Raw genomic sequence first — 16911 nt, forward strand, 5'->3', positions numbered from 1 at the left:
TGTCCAGTAGTGAAGAGCAGGCGGTTAGGGCCAAGAAACTGGAAATTGTTAAAATGACATCGGGCATCAGAGGAATCATGAATATAGATGGGAAGAGAAAGGATAAGAGGAGAGTAAATGTGGTGAGCCACGTATGGCTATTGTATATACTCACTGTTGTTCTATTATTACTATTGTCATCGACATCCACTATTGTATATACTTACTGTTGTTGCTGTTACTGTTGAATTGTTGTGTTGTTGTGTTGATGCTGCTGTTGGCTCCGCCTGTGGCTCGGGCCTCTGAGGAGGTATATAACCGGCTGATCTGAGACAGGCTCTCAGTGCGAGAGAAGCTACACGTTGGCACACATCTAGTTGATTAAAGCCACTGTTCTTTGGTACAAACTGTCTCGACTGAATTGATGGCCGTCAGTAAAAAGAGTCAAGAAATGAAGAAATGAGTTCACTGGAGCAGGAGCAGACTGACATGATGGGCCTACCAGGATAGTCTTGTTCGTTGATTTTGGAAAGGAGGTAGAAGCGGGCTGTGTGAGGTTCGGGGACTATGAGGTTGGAGGCTGTGGAGGGTAGATCTCCTATAATGATAAGCCCTCAGGTTTATGTCAACTAAGTGAAATATCATGCACTATTTTCTTTTTAAATGCATACCTTTTTAAAACTTAAAGCCCAGTGTTAAATCCCTTGACAACTTTGACAGTTGCAGTGAGTTTTGACAATTCTTTGAGCGCTTTGACTGTTCCAGTAAGTGTATGCACTTCTTGCACACAATCATGTCTACTTTTAACAATCCTAAAGTGTGCCTCACCTCTCCCAAAGGGGTGTCTTACCTCTCACAACAGTGCCCATATCCAAAGTGGTACCTAGCCTCTCTAAAGGGGCACTCTGGCTAGCCAAACAAACCCATCAAGTTTACATCAACTCTTTTCTGGTCTAATTTGCAGTGGGTTTCACACACCTGGCCTACCAAAACCCGCTTCAGTGGATGCGGCTGGTGATTTAGATGGTCAGCTGCCTCTGTAAACCACGCATGTGTGAACCCTGGCAAACTCCAGTCCTGCCCCCTCAAAAATAGGGAGTGTGGTGAACGTATTATAGTAACCATTCACCACTGTACTACATTGTATCATGCTGTTGCCCATGTGGGCTCCACCTATGGACCATTGTACTGTATTACACTGATTGTATCATGTTGGTGCCCTAGTGGGCTCCGTCCCTGGCTCCGCCCCCTTGAGGGGAGGTATAAAGAGCAGCTGCCCTGTAGGCGGCTCTCATCGCAGAGCAGTCGCAGGCAGGCACTGTTCTAATTGATTAAAGCCTCTGTTCACTTCTATTCTCTGTTTCAAGTGAATTGATGGTCGCATCACCGAGTTTCGGGGAGGGAGTTAAAATTTCCATTTATCATGATGATGGAGATGCTCTCATTGTAGCAAAAATTCAGGCCTAACTATTACAAGTGCGGAGTTACATTCCTTCAGGCATTAATTGATGTTGGAGACTGTTTTTAAATATAGAATTTTTATTTTATTTTTACATTTGTTCTCATGCTCTTAATCCAGCATTTCCATCCCTCTATTTATTTATCCTTTTGTACCTGATTTGGCATTGAATGCACCCATTCTAATTTTCACTTTCTTCAGTCTTTGTGCTGTGTATTTCTCAATGCCTCAATGTGACTGCTTAAGGAGACACACAGTTGTTTGCACAGTTCACCCAGGTTTCTTTGATCCCGCACTCTGACATTCAGTTCACACTTCCAGCAACCTTTTATGCAGTAAATTCAAAAACATAAATGTGCAGCATGGATATTAATTATCAATGGACACCATTAGATGTTCTGCTGCAGCAACATATGGCTCATTGTCTTCTTTTTCACTAAATTTTTCCGTTTTGCTAATATGAAGAGTTTTGCCTCAGTGGTCAGACACAGGGTCAATTTTCACTCCCTGTATCTTTGTGTAAGAGTCAGTGTAATGCAGGTGTCAGCCAGGTCCACGGTCAATTGACGAGAATGGAAAAGGAGAAATGTTCGTATTAAATGACTTTTCTGGTTTTAGGAGGAGCAGGAGGGCACCTCCAAGGCCCACAGAAATGATCTGGCCTGCTGCTGCATTGGTGTTGAAGATCTACCCCATTCCCGTGACTTACCTTTTTTGCCACTGATCTAATTTTCCTTTGCTGAATCTGGTGCGCTGTGCAGAGACACCTATTTGGACCCTTGCAGCTCATCTGGTGTTTGTAAATAAAACCGGGCCCTCAAAACTACAGGGGTCTCTTGGTAGCCCATTTGGCTTTTTGGAGAGCGCACTCTGCAGGTCAATCACCCAAAAGTCAAAATAGATCCCGACGAGGAAAATCCCATTCAATTGTTGCATAAATAGAAAAAGGACGCTTTGAGCCATTGCTGTGATATTGGGCTCAATTTAATTGCCTCGCTGCGCCTAACTTGGTGACAGGACGAGGCCATTAAATCTCGCGAAAAGCCTCTCGTGAGATTTGCTATGCTCGGAACGCCCCGTGTGATATAACAAGATATCGCTGTGCAAGATCCAGATTAACATATTTGAGTGAGCCATTAGGTTCATTTAATTATGTCTGCACCCGATTTTCCCAACGCCCAGGAAGTAATGGCTTCATCTCAGAGACCTCACCATGGTGCCGTTTTGTACTGGTCCACACAAATGTGTACCAGGTGTAACAGCACTGGGGGGTCTCTCAAGCCATTTGAGGACTCTGGGTGGCACTCCTGCTGGCACCCAGACACCTTTGAATTACTGGCCTGACACTTTTGCACTGCCAAAGTGCCCAGGTGGCACTTCTACACTGGCAAGGGCACTGCCAGGCTGGCACTGCCAAGATGCCCAGGTGACAGCTTGCCTTGCCAAGAATTGGCCCAATGCCTTACCCTTAAGAGGTGGGATGGGGAGGAGCTCGTGGACCCCCAAGAGGTAAGTTGGGGTAGCGGGGAGTCTGGAGGATGCAGTGGGGATTCCAAGGGGTGTTGAAAGATCGTGAGGCATTTAAAAATGGTGCCCGATCAGCTCGTCAGTGCAGGAAGTGGGGTAAGAATGGTCTCAGCAGGGTGTTCCCGACCGCGGGCAAAAAAAACACCAAAGTCCCGTTAGAAAGCAGGTTGGTTCAGAGAGACCCCGCTATACACACCCAAAACGGGGCTCTGCTTTTTGCACGTTAAAACATGCCCATTAAGTTAGAAAGTACTATTATTGAGATTAGCTGACAAATCAAAAAAGGTTTTATGACATGCTTACAAATAAATGGATTAGTGTCTCAGTTAAATTGGCAGACATAGGAATGCCACAAGAGCTCATTATGCATTCTCCATTAATATAACTGGCAATGATTATTAATCTACTGACCTTGTATTTTGATATCAGCAAGTGATATTTTCTGTTTTTCCACAAAGGCTAATGGAATACATAGAACATAGAACATAGAAAATACAGCACAGAACAGGCCCTTCGGCCCACGATGTTGTGCCGAACCTTTGTCCTAGATTAATCATAGATTATCATTGAATTTACAGTTCAGAAGGAGGCCATTCGGCCCCCTGAGTCTGCACCGGCTCTTGGAAAGAGCACCCCACCCAAACTCAACACCTCCACCCAACACCAAGGGCAATTTTGGACACTAAGGGCAATTTATCATGGCCAATCCACCTACCCTGCACATCTTTGGACTGTGGGAGGAAACCGGAGCACCCGGAGGAAACCCACGCAGACACGGGGAGATGAGACATGAGGCAAATGAGACTGTGTCATGCAAAAACTAAAACAAATATTCAATACTAGATTGATTCTAGATGGGTTGGCAGATTTTAAATTTCATTCCTTATTTGCTTTGGATATTAAGATCATGTGCATTTGTACGAACAAATGGTAGTGCATATTTTCATTTTGCATTGTGCTGGCATCTGAATGTAATTGTCATTACTCTAATGCCTGCTGTCAATCCCTGAAGACTGTTGTTTGTTGTCACCTAGTTAGAGAAACTGCTTCTTATAAATGACAGTTCATCAATCTTTACCATTCAATCCAGTGGTGTAACAGAACAGATGCTTTATCAATGTCACTGACTAGCAGGAAATTGTCAAAATGATCTTCTATTAAATGCCAACTTATTAGTCAAACAGGTTTACCATTACTCCAGGAGGCTAGACTATTATGTGCAAACATTAATCACAACTCACACACATTACATGCTACTCAACACAGCTTTGAAGATCGAAAGAAATACTGACCTGTTCCACTCTAATATCATATTCTCCATGGACCTTTTTTCCACGGAATAATTTTGCCCTAAGAAAAAATAAAATCATAAATGAATCACTAATTAGACATTGACTACCTTAAGTAATACTTAGACAGTACTAGTAAGTGTGTTAACCAACTCTTCTTTTTTGCTGCTTTAGGGAATGTCACGAAGCTGTGCCGGACAGAATTAATTTGATATCTCATCGGCAGGTTCCAAGTACAATTTGTTTTTGAAGGGACATTTCACTAGAACTCAGAAACACTGACTTAAAATGGTTGCCAATTTACCCCATTTCATAGAGACATAAGGGGCGGGATTCTCCGGTCTGCCAGCTGCGTTTTCTTGCACCGTCAGCCACAGCCGGCAGTGGCATTTCCCATTGTGTCTGCCCCATGCCGTCAGGAAACCTGTGGGTGTGGGTGCACTACCGGCTGACCGGAGGATCCCGCTGATGGAGAATCCCATTGAGTCTATGGAGGCCCCAAAGGACATTGATCTCCCAGGATATTTGAAAGTCTCCTTTCCCTTTTCATTCAGATAGAAGAATTAACCATTCAGGAGTTAACTGCTGGAACATTAAAAATTAATCCCCTCGGCTATCACAATGCTATGTCAGACATGAGCTGATCAATTTCCTTTTAGAATATATAACTGGCATGTACCAGTGGGTACAGAGATCATATGATACAATCTGTTGTGTGGACACTTATATTTCAGATTTGGCAGAGATATTCCAGCTGCTGGACAGAGCGGTTGTCTTTTGCAATCCCCCCCTCTCTACAATATTCGATATAAGTTTTGAACCCCTGTTTTACTGAGCTGAAAGCGTGTCTACTTACATTCCTATAGCAGACAGATACACTCTAAAAAGTCTCTTTATCTCAGCAGAAAGCATTTAACTGCTTTTGATGTGGTCAGGAGCTGTCAATCATAGCTAGATATTTATAAACATTGTGCTAACTTCACCGCAGGATACTTTAGATGCATTCGAGCATGAAGGACAATGAGACCTTGCAGATCAAAGGATCTGAGTTGGTTTAAAGCCTTGTGATGTGCTTTTGGCTTTCTATGAAGTAACAACTGCTGCTTTCTATACCTCTGTCTGAGGCATCAGGAGTAAGGGACAGGTAAATGAAAAAGCAGTATTCTTTAACATCCAGGCAGGCATGAGTGATGGAGGATGGGTGGGTCTCTTATATGGATGGGGTCTCTGATATGGGTGGGGGTCTCTGATTGGGGGATTCTGAACTGGGGGAGCCTATGATAAGGGGGTCTCTGATGGGAAGTCTCTGATAAGTGGGAGGTTCTGATATGGAGGTCTAATGGGAGTCTCTGGTGGAGGGAGTCTGATGGAGGTCTCTGATTTGGGTCTCTGGTGAGTTTTATGATGGGGAACTGGTGGAGGGTCAGTGGGGGGTGGTTGGTTCACCCTCATTCGCAGGTGCTGTGGCAATATCACACTAGCACCTGGGCACCCTTGTACTGGCACCCTGTAAGTGCTACCGCCAGCTTGGCAGCCACCTGGACATCTTGGCAGTGCCAGAATGCAGTGCCAATATGCCAGCTGGGCAGTGCCAAGGTACCCATATTCCAGGCGGAGGGCCAGGGGGACAATCTGCACTATCCTTGACCACCTAGGGGTCTCCGATGGCCTAGGAGAACCCGAGTGCCATTCCTTCTGTTCCACGTTTCTGTGGACCAGTACTGCATGTGTTCAGCTACAGCCTCGCTCTGGAGGCTGTTTGATCCCAAGTGAGCTCGCCTAAGCAGGTTTCAACCCTACTTAGGCATGCGCTGTATGGTCACGCCCCTTTTGGGCAGGATTCCGATTCCGACACCTCGCGGGACTTGGGTTTATCCTGTGAGGCATAAAGGCTGCTGGGAAACCTGCAATAGGCCTCTCCTGGCATCTACCGCCACATTGTGTTCGAGGGCGAGCGTAACACAGCGCCTAGTAATAACCTAGCTGCCCACATGTCCTCTGGCACTCTTCCCTTTTCTATTGAGTTGTTATAAATATGAATCCAGGGCTTCCGGGTGCGGCGATGACCAGCTAAGTCGCACGTTTCGGCAGCTCCTGGTGGAACGGACTTTTGGGCTCTTGATAGGAGCCCCACGGCAATTTTAACGGCAAATAACACTGTGCGGTAATCCAGAAGGGAATCCCCCCTGGACACGGATGGAAAAAAGAGAGGAAAGTAGCCGGATTGCGGTGGATCCTCAAGAGCAGCGGCCAGGAAGGCAGGCACAAAGCAAGATGGCGTCGGAAGGAGGCAGTTTAATATGGGGCCCTGACCAACAAGAGTTCCTGCGGCGTTGCGTAGATGAACTCAAAAAGGAGATGAAGAAGGAGCTGTTGGCCCCGATATTACAAGCGATTGAGGGGCTAAAGGAGGAGCAAAAGACCCAGGAACAGGAGCTTCGGGTCGTGAAGGCAAAGGCTGCTGAAAATGAGGACGACATACAGGGCCTGGTGGTGAAAACGGAGATCCACGAGGCACAACACAAAAGATGTGTGGAAAGGCTGGAGGTGCTGGAGAACAATGCGAGAGTGAAGAACTTAAGGATTCTTGGTCTTCCCGAAGGTGCAGAAGGGGCGGACGCCGGGGCATATGTGAGCATGATGCTGCATTTGTTAATGGGATCGGAGGCCCCGACGGGTCCGCTGGAGGTGGAGGGTGCCTATCGGGTTATGGCGCGAAGACCGAGGGCTGGAGAAATTCCTCGAGCAGTAGTTGTGAGATTTCTCCGATACAAGGACAGAGAGATGGTCCTCAGATGGGCCAAGAAAACTCGGAACAGTAGGTGGGAGAATGCGGTGATCCGCCTGTATCAAGATTGGAGTGCGAAGGAGGGCAAGCTTTAATCGGGCCAAGGCGGTGTTGCATAAAAGGTCAAATTCGGAATGTTGCAACCGGCAAGACTGTGGGTCACACATCTAGGGAAACACCACTATTTCGAAACGGCAGACGAGGCGTGGACATTTACTGTCGAGGAGAAGCTGGTGTGAGCGGGCCAGAAAAAGAACGTTTGGGACAAAAGTGGGGGGGTGAATTTGTGGGATGAAGGGGGGAAAAAGGGGGAAGAGAGGACTTCCCAGATTGTTAAACCTGCGACCCTGTAACTTCTCTCTCTTCCCCATGTCGTGGGGGAGGGGGTGAGGGAGGATGAGGAGCTGTGGGCGCAGGCCATTGGGGGCGGGGCCAAAAGGGGAAGCGCGGGCTTTGTTCCCGCGCTATGGTAATCATGGCGGGAACAGGGAAGCAGGAAGGAGGGGGCCTCGCACAGTGTGAGCCGAGGTCACGAGTTTGCTGACTTCTGGGAGCAACATGGGGGGTGCAATTACGCTAGCTTGGGATCTAGCAGGGGGGGGGTTAACTGGGTTGCTGCTGCTGGGGAGAAGGGGGAGCTGGTATGGGAGGGGGGGGGTCGGGGCGGGGGGGGCGCCGCCTGGGGGGGATACAGCTACGTGGGAACCGGGTGAGGAGCTGGATTGAAAAAGGAAATGGCTAGTCGTCAAGGGGGGGGGTAAAGAGCCCCCCCCAACCCGGTTGATCACGTGGAATGTGAGAGGGCTGAACGGGCCGATTAAGAGGGCACAGGTACTCGCACACCTAAAGAAATTTAAGGCAGATGTGGTTATGCTTCAGGAGACGCATCTGAAGCTGACAGACCAGGTTAGACTTCGCAAAGGATGGGTGGGGCAGATGTTTCATTCGGGGCTAGATGCAAAAAACAGGGTGGTGGCCATACTAGTGGGGAAGCGGGTAATGTTTGAGGCAAAGACTATAGTGGCGGATAGTGGGGGCAGATACGTGATGGTGAGTGGCAAACTGCAAGGGGAGGCGGTGGTATTAGTGAACGTGTATGCCCCGAACTGGGATGATGCCAATTTTATGAGGCGTATGTTAGGACGAAACCCGGACCTAGAAGTGGGGAAGTTGCTAATGGGTGGAGACATTAATACGGTGCTGGACCCAGGGCTGGACAGATCGAGGTCCAGGACCGGAAGGAGGCCGGCTGCAGCTAGGGTGCTTAAGGATTTTATGGTGCAGATGGGAGGAGTAGATCCCTGAAGATTTAGTAGACCTAGGAGAAAGGAGTTCTCGTTTTTCTCCTATGTACATAAAGTATTTTCACGAATAGATTTTTTTGTTTTGGGAAGGGCACTGATCCCAAAGGTGACGGGGACGGAGTACACGGCTATAGCCATCTCGGATCATGCTCCACACTGGGTGGACCTGGAGATAGGGGAAGAAAAACAACAGCTTCCACCCTGGAGAATGGACATGGGGTTATTGGCAGATGAGGGGGTGCGTTTAAGGGTGAGGGGGTGTATTGAAAGGTACTTGGAAATTAATGATAATGGGGAGGTACAGGTGGGAGTGGTCTGGGAGGCACTGAAGGCAGTGGTTAGAGGGGAGCTGATATCTATTAGGGCACATAAAGGAAAGCAGAAGGGTAGGGAAAGGGAGCGGTTGTTGAAAGAACTGCTGAGGGTGGACAGACAATACGCGGAGGCACCGGAGGAGGGACTATACAGGGAAAGGCAAAGGCTACATGTAGAATTTGACTTGCTGACTACGGGTAAGGCAGAGGTACAATGGAGGAAGGCACAGGGTGTACAGTACGAATATGGGGAGAAGGCGAGTAGGTTGTTGGCCCACCAACTGAGGAAAAGGGGAGCAGCGAGGGAGATAGGTGGGGTGAGAGATGAGGAGGGAGAGATGGAGCGGGGAGCGGAGAGAGTGAATGGAGTGTTCAAGGCATTTTATGAAAGATTATATGAAGCGCATATGAAGGGCTTTTTATGAAAGATTATATGAAGCGCAGCCCCCGGACGGGAAGGAGAGAATGATGCGCTTTCTGGATCAACTGGAATTTCCTAAGGTGGAGGAACAGGAGAGAATGGGGCTAGGAGCACAGATTGAGACGGAGGAAGTAGTGAAAGGGATTGGAAGCATGCAGGCGGGGAAGGCCCCGGGACCAGACGGATTCCCAGTTGAATTCTATAAGAAATATTTGGACTTGCTGGCCCCGCTACTGATGAGAACCTTTAATGAGGCGAGGGAAAGGGGGCAGCTGCCCCCGACTATGTCAGAGGCAACGATATCGCTCCTCCTAAAGAAGGAAAAAGACCCGCTGCAATGCGGGTCATACAGGCCCATTTCCCTCCTGAATGTGGATGCTAAGATTCTGGCCAAGGTAATGGCAATGAGGATAGAGGATTGTGTCCCGGGGGTGGTCCATGAGGACCAAACTGGGTTTGTGAAGGGGAGACAGCTAAATACAAATATACGGAGGCTGCTAGGGGTAATGATGATGCCCCCACCAGAGGGGGAAGCGGAGATAGTGGTGGCGATGGATGCCGAGAAAGCATTTGATAGAGTGGAGTGGGATTATTTGTGGGAGGTGTTGAGGAGATTTGGCTTTGGGATCGGGTATATCAGGTGGGTACAGTTGCTGTATAGGGCCCCGATGGCGAGCATGGTCACGAATGGACGGGGGTCTGACTATTTTCGGCTCCATAGAGGGACGAGGCAGGGATGCCCTCTGTCCCCGTTATTGTTTGCATTGGCGATTGAACCCCTGGACATGGCACTGAGGGGTTCCAGGAAGTGGAGGGAAGTACTTAGGCGGGGGGGGGGGGAGAAGAACACCGGGTATCTCTGTATGCGGATGATTTGTTGCTATATGTGGCGGACCCGGCGGAGGGGATGCCAGAGATAATGCGGATACTTGGGGAGTTTGGGGATTTTTCAGGGTATAAACTGAACATGGGGAAAAGTGAGCTATTTGTGGTGCATCCGGGGGGGGCAGAGCAGAGAGATAGAGGATTTACCGTTGAGGAAGGTAACAAGGGACGTCCGGTACCTGGGGATCCAGATAGCCAAGAATTGGGGTACATTACATAGGCTTAATTTAACACGGTTGGTGGAACAGATGGAGGAGGATTTCAAGAGATGGGACATGGTGTCCCTGTCGTTGGCAGGTAAGGTGCAGGCTGTTAAAATGGTGGTCCTCCTGAGATTCCTTTTTGTGTTCCAGTGCCTCCCGGTGGTGATCACGAAGGTTTTTTTTAAAAGAATTGAGAAGAGCATTATGAGTTTTGTGTGGGCTGGGAAGAGCCCGAGAGTGAGGCGGGGATTCTTGCAGCGTAGTAGGGACAGGGGGGGCTGACACTACCGAGCCTAAGTGAATACTACTGGGCCGCCAATGTTTCAATGGTGTGTAAGTGGATGGGAGAAGGGGAGGGAGCGGCGTGGAAGAGATTGGAGAGGGCGCGTCCTGCAGGGGGACTAGCCTGCAAGCAATGGTGACGGCGCCGTTGCCGTTCTCACCAAAGAAATACACCACAAGCCCGGTGGTGATGGCTACATTGAGAATTTGGGGGCAGTGGAGACGGCATACGGGAGGGACGGGAGCTTCGGTGCGGTCCCCGATAAGAAACAATCATAGGTTCGTTCCGGGGAGAATGAATGGGGGATTTGGAGCATGGCAAAGAGCTGGGGTAGTACAATTAAGAGATCTATTTGTAGATGGGACGTTTGCGAGTCTGGGAGCGCTGACGGAGAAATATGGGTTGCCCCAAGGGAATGCATTTCGGTATATGCAATTGAGGGCTTTTGCGAGGCAACAGGTGAGGGAATTCCCGCAGCTCCCGACGCAGGAAGTGCAGGATAGAGTGATCTCGGAGACATGGGTGGGGGACGGTAAGGTGGCGGACATATACAGGGAGATGAGGGACGAGGGGGAGATCATGGTAGATGAGCTGAAAGGGAAATGGGAAGAAGAACTGGGGGAGGAGATTGAGGAGGGGCTGTGGGCTGATGCCCTACGTAGGGTAAACTCATCGTCCTCGTGTGCCAGGCTAAGCCTGATACAATTTAAGGTGCTACACAGGGCGCATATGACTGGAGCACGGCTTAGTAAATTTTTGGGGGTAGAGGATAGGTGTGCGAGATGCTCGAGAGGCCCAGCGAATCACACCCACATGTTCTGGTCATGCCCGGCACTACAGGGGTTCTGGGTGGGGGTGGCAAAGGTGCTTTCGAAGGTGGTGGGGGTCCTGGTCGAACCAAGCTGGGGGTTGGCTATATTTGGGGTTGCAGAAGAGCCGGGAGTGCAGGAGGCGAGAGAGGCTGACGTGTTGGCCTTTGCGTCCCTTGTAGCCCGGCGCAGGATATTGTTAATGTGGAAGGAAGCCAAACCCCCGGGGGTGGAGACCTGGATAAACGATATGGCAGGGTTCATAAAGTTAGAACGGATTAAGTTCGTGTTAAGGGGTTCGGCTCAGGGGTTCACCAGGCGGTGGCAACCGTTCGTCGACTACCTCACAGAAAGATAGAGGGAATGGAAAAGAAGTAGATAACAGCAGCAACCCGGGGGGAGGGGGGGGGGGAGGAATCGGACGGACTCTCAGGGATGTTATTGTATATGTATAGGTATTTGGTATATGTAATTGTATATTGGATTGCTGGACTGTATTTTTGGAGAGTATTTATTTTGGACAAGGCAGTTGCCATTTAGTTTTGTTTTTTGTTTTTGTTTATATAATACTTATTTATTTGTTTAAAACTGGCCACGGTTATTTATATTGCTTTATTGCTGTGTAAAAGAAACACTACGTATTGTTATGTTTGGCCAAAAAACTTGAATAAAATATATATTTTTTAAAAATAAAATAAATATGAATCCATCTGGGCCAAGGATTTTGTCCTCCCTAAGCTTGATTATTTTGTCAATTATCTCCCCTTTTTCTGTCCACAATGTACCTGCTATTTAAACATTAAGTATGCAAACATAACGGAACTTTACAGAGTACCAAGGTGTTATAACCTGCCTGCTTACCACTGGCTGGGGACTAATGGCAATCCCCCAATGAAGGGGCACGGAGAAATCATTAGCAGGTCCCTGCATAAATAAAGCTGACCAGTGTGGAACCAGCTAGAGAGGAGTGAGCAGCAAGGGAGTTACTACTGCTGTTGTGTATAATATATATATATGTTATTGTAAATAAAGTTTTCTTTCTGTTATACAAACTAGTGCTGGATTCTTCGTGGCCCTCAAAAAACTGGCGACGAGGGTTAAACTGGATACGCTGCTGAAGCCACCTCCCTGTATTTTTTGTTGTATACAGGTTGGAAGTTTTTTTTCTGTTACACCATGCCTCTTTATTGACGTTTGGATGTCTTTGATGCTGCGATGGAAAGTTAGAACCAGTACGCACAACGGATGCATTACTATCTCCGAGCAAACGACATCACCGAAAATGAGCGGCAGGTGGTCATTTTGCTCACCGCCTGCGGCCCGCATACGTTTGGAGTGATTAGGAGCCTTACGTACCCAGCTGCGCCGGACACCAAGACGTTTGATGAACTTGTGACCTCAGTGGGGCAACATTTTAACCCAACCCCATCCACGATAGTCCAGCAGTTTAATACTGCTAAGAGGACCCTAGGAGAATCCCTTGCAGAGTTTCTAGCCAGGCGACGTAGGACTGCGGAGTACTGTGACTATGGTGAGACATTGTCAGAAATGTTACGCGACCGTTTGGTTTGCGATATTAACAATGCGGCCACCCAGAGAAAGTCGTTAGCCGAGCCAACATTGACTTTTCAACAGGCCATTCAGATAGTATTGTCCCGAGAGAGCACAGAATGGGGAGTGCAGGAACTACAGGGAATGGAGGTGCAAAGCGTCTCCCCGCTCCCCTGCCTTACCTTGGGCGGAGCAGCATTCGGATAGACGCCAGTGGCCGCCGGGCGTTCCTCCCGAAGGGAGCCTTCTCCAGAATCAATGGATGAGGAGCCATGTCAGTGTCGGACTTGCGGACGCCGACACTGTCGCGGACGGCGGTCCTGGGGACGCCAGAGGCGCCGTCGTTCCAACAGAAACTGGGGCCAGCCCAGGGGCCGTACCTTCCATTTGGATGAACCTGCGGGGACTACTCCTGAGGACGTGGAGGCGGAGGACGACTGCCTGCAGCTGCATTGTGTGGCAGCTCCCTGTGTGGCCCCCATTAAGGTGACAGTACGGGTCAATGGTCACCCGCTCGAGATGGAGTTGGACACTGGTGCAGCGGTCTCCGTGATTGCCCAGAGGACATTCGACCACATCAACCAGGGTATACAGACCCTTACATTAACCGATACACAGGCCAGGTTGGCCGCCTACACAGGGGAATCATTGGACATTGCTGGAACTATGATGACTCCTGTTGTTTATGGATGCCAGGAGGAGCGTTTCCCACTTATCGTGGTGCACGGCCACGGGCCCAGCCTGTTGGGTCGGGACTGGTTGCGCCACTTGCGGCTGCAGTGGCACCACATCCTTCAAACAGGTTCTGGAGGGTTGACGGAGGTACTAGGACGGTACCCAGATGTATTCCAGCCCGGTTTGGGGAAGATAAAAGGGGCCGTATCCAGTATCCAGGTCGAAACAGGAGCCATGCCGAAACAGGAGCCTACTTCCGGGAGCGCCCGATGCCTTACGCCGTGCTCGAGAAGGTAGAAGGTGAGCTCACTCGTTTGGAGTCCTTGGGTATTATCAGGCCCGTCCGTTTCGCTGACTGGGCAGCGCCAATTGCACCTGTAATGAAGCCAAATGCCACAGTTTGCTTGTGCGGCGACTATAAACTTACAGTGAATACGGCTTCCCGGCTCGACCGATATCAAATGCCCCGCATAGAAGACCTCTACACGAAGCTTGCAGGCGGACTCTTGTTCATGAAATTAGATACGAGTTACGCCTACCTACAGTTGGAGCTGGACCCTGCCTCCCGGCCATATGTAACTATCAATACACACCGGAGCCTCTATGAATATACACGGTTGCCCTTTGGGGTATCCTCTGCCTACGCTATCTTCCAACGCGTCATGGAGGGCATCTTGAGAAGTTTACCGCGTGTCGCTGTCTACTTACGATGTTTTGATTACAGGTACGTCAGAGCAGGAACATTTGGAAAATTTGGAAGCTGTCCTTAGATGCTTCTCAGAGGCTGGAGTCTGTTTACGTCGTACAAAGTGCGTCTTTCAGGCGAAGGAAGTGGTCTAGCTGGGTTATCGGGTGGACAGCGAAGGTTTGCACCCTGTCGCAGTGAAGGTGCGCGCAATTCAACAGGCCCCCGCCCCTACTGACACTTCACATCTTTGTTCTTTTCTGGGCCTCGTAAATTATTACGGGAAGTTGCTCCCCAATCTGGCAACTACGCTGGCCCATTGCACCTTCTGCGAAAGAAGAATCACATCTGGGTTTGGGGTCAGCCGCAAGAAACCACTTTCCGGCGGGTAAAACAGCAATTGCCGTCGTTGGGGTTACTAACCCACTACGATCCTGGAAAGCCTTTGCTCATCATGTGAGGTGCATCCCCATATGGTATTGGGGCCATCCTGTCCCACAAGATGGAGAACGGGGCCGAGCGGCCGATAGCTTTCGCCTCCCGCACATTGACTGCAGCGGAAAAGAAGTACGAGCAGATCGAGGAGGGCCTGGCGGTGGTCTTTGCGGTGAAACGCTTCCACCAGTATGTATATGGCCGCCATTTCACTATCGTGACTGATCATAAGCCTCTGCTGGGACTTTTCCGAGAGAATAAGCCAATACCACCCATTGCTTCCGCACGGATCCAGCGCTGGGCTTTGTTGCTCGCTGCCTACGAGTATTCTCTGGAGCTTAAACCAGGGACCCAGATAGCGAACGCCGATGCACTGAGCCGATTGCCTTTGTCGACTGACCCTATGTCGACCCCCACGACAGGCGAGGTGGTCGCAACCCTAAATTTTATGGACTGTTTGCCTGTCACGGCATCACAGGTCCGTGAGTGGACCCAGACGGAGCCAGTCCTGTCAAAGGTTCGGCACATAGTCCTGTATGGTGGGCAGCATAGACAGCTCCCAGGCGAGTTGCGGGCATTTTCCTCCAAGTTGTCACACTTAGCGTGGAAGACGATATCTTCTTGTGGGGGACGTGTGTGGTCGTCCCGGAAAAATGCCAGGACCTCTTACTACAGGACTTGCACAATGGGCATCCAGGCGTGACCAAAATGAAAATGTTGGCCCGGAGTTATGTCTGGTGGCCAGGCCTCGACACCGACATTGAGAAGGTGGCCCAAAACTGCTCCATTTGCCAGGAGCATCAGAAGCTTCCGCCGGCCGCGCCCCTACATCACTGGGAATGGCCAGGGCGGCCTTGGCTGTGCTTGCATGCAGATTTTGCCGGCCCTTTTCAAGGATCCATGTTCCTTCTATTAATCGATGCCCAGTCTAAATGACTAGAGGTGCATAAGATGGTAGGGACAACGTCCTGCGCAACAATCAAAAAGATGCGTTTGTCTTTCAGTCGCATGGCCTCCCCAAGGTGCTCGTCACGGACAACATCACTCCTTTCACAAGTGAGTAGTTTGCAAGGTTCATGAAGATAAATGGCATATGCCATATCCGCACCGCTCCATACCACCTGGCTTCCAATGGGTTAGTGGAGCGCACAGTGCAGACATTCAAACGGGGCCTAAAGAAGCAGTCTTCCGGGTCTATGGACACAAGACTGGCTTGTTTTTGTTTTCATGTAGGACCACTCCACATGCAGTGACTGGGATAGCCCCCCGGAACTCCAAATGGGCTGGAGACTTCAAACCCGCCTTAACATGGTTTTCCCAGATATTGGAGCAAAAGTACGGCGCACTCAAGAACGGCAGGGACATGGCCTTTCTCGGCATCGACCGATTCGGCAGTTTGCGCCTGGTGACCCAGTGTTCATTCGAAATTTTGTTGGTGCTGCCCAGTGGGTCCCTGGCATTATCTTTCGGCGAACGGGCCCTATCTCTTACCAGGTGCAAGCCCAGGGTCGTCTCCAGCGCAAGCATGTAGACCACGTTTAATCCAGAAGGCCGCCTCTTCCAAAGATTCCCTGCCGACGGAACTCACTTCAACAGCCGCAGAGACCAGACACTGTGGAGGGTGTTCCTCACGATCTTCCTCTGGCGCTGCACTCAAAGCCTGCACAGGTCATTGCAGAACCACATGGATAGGGACGCCGAGATGACAGAGGCAGTGGACTCCGTCTCTGAGATGGAGACACAGGACGCCTCAGAAGGGGAATCCTCGGTCCCACGGGCTGTGGATGTACAACCGTTACGCCGTTCATCACAGAAGCGCCGTTCTCCATCTCGTTACACGCCACCCGATCCAGCGCCTCGTGCAAGTGGTGTCCGTCCTACGGCAAAATGAGTCCGACGCCCTCCTTTGCCAGGGTCTTCGGTGGATTCCTTGGACTTTGGGGGGGGGGGGGATGTTATAACCTGCCTGCTTACCACTGGCTGGGAACTAATGGCAATCCCACAATCCTTAGGGAATATGAGCTTCCCCAATGAGGGGGCCTGAGAAATCATTAGCAGGTCCCTGCTTAAATAAAGCTGGCCAGTATGGAATCAGCTAGAGAGGAGTGAGCAGCAAGGGAGCTGTATATATATATATATATATATATATATATATGTTCTTGTAAATAAAGTTTTCTTTCTGTTCTGCAAACTCATGCTGGATTCTTCGTGGCCCTCACAAAACAAGGGTTAAACGTGGCAAAGTTAAAGTACAGATTAAAAATAAGGAAAGTCAATAAAGATTCATTGATTGTCCCAGAGGTA

At 49.6% G+C, this 16911-nt stretch overlaps 1 protein-coding gene across 1 annotated transcript in view; it reads right to left on the reverse strand.

The window, feature by feature from the left end:
* syn2b (synapsin IIb) overlaps window positions 1–16911 on the reverse strand; it is a 628186-nt gene that overhangs the window by 346619 nt on the left and 264656 nt on the right. The window contains exon 2 of the mRNA XM_072472583.1: window positions 4258–4315. Within this exon, the coding sequence (XP_072328684.1) occupies window positions 4258–4315 (58 nt within the window). The remainder of the gene's footprint in view (window positions 1–4257; window positions 4316–16911) is intronic.

This window comes from Scyliorhinus torazame, chromosome 13, assembly GCF_047496885.1.
Source record: "Scyliorhinus torazame isolate Kashiwa2021f chromosome 13, sScyTor2.1, whole genome shotgun sequence".
In the NCBI taxonomy this organism is placed as follows: Eukaryota; Metazoa; Chordata; class Chondrichthyes; order Carcharhiniformes; family Scyliorhinidae; genus Scyliorhinus; species Scyliorhinus torazame.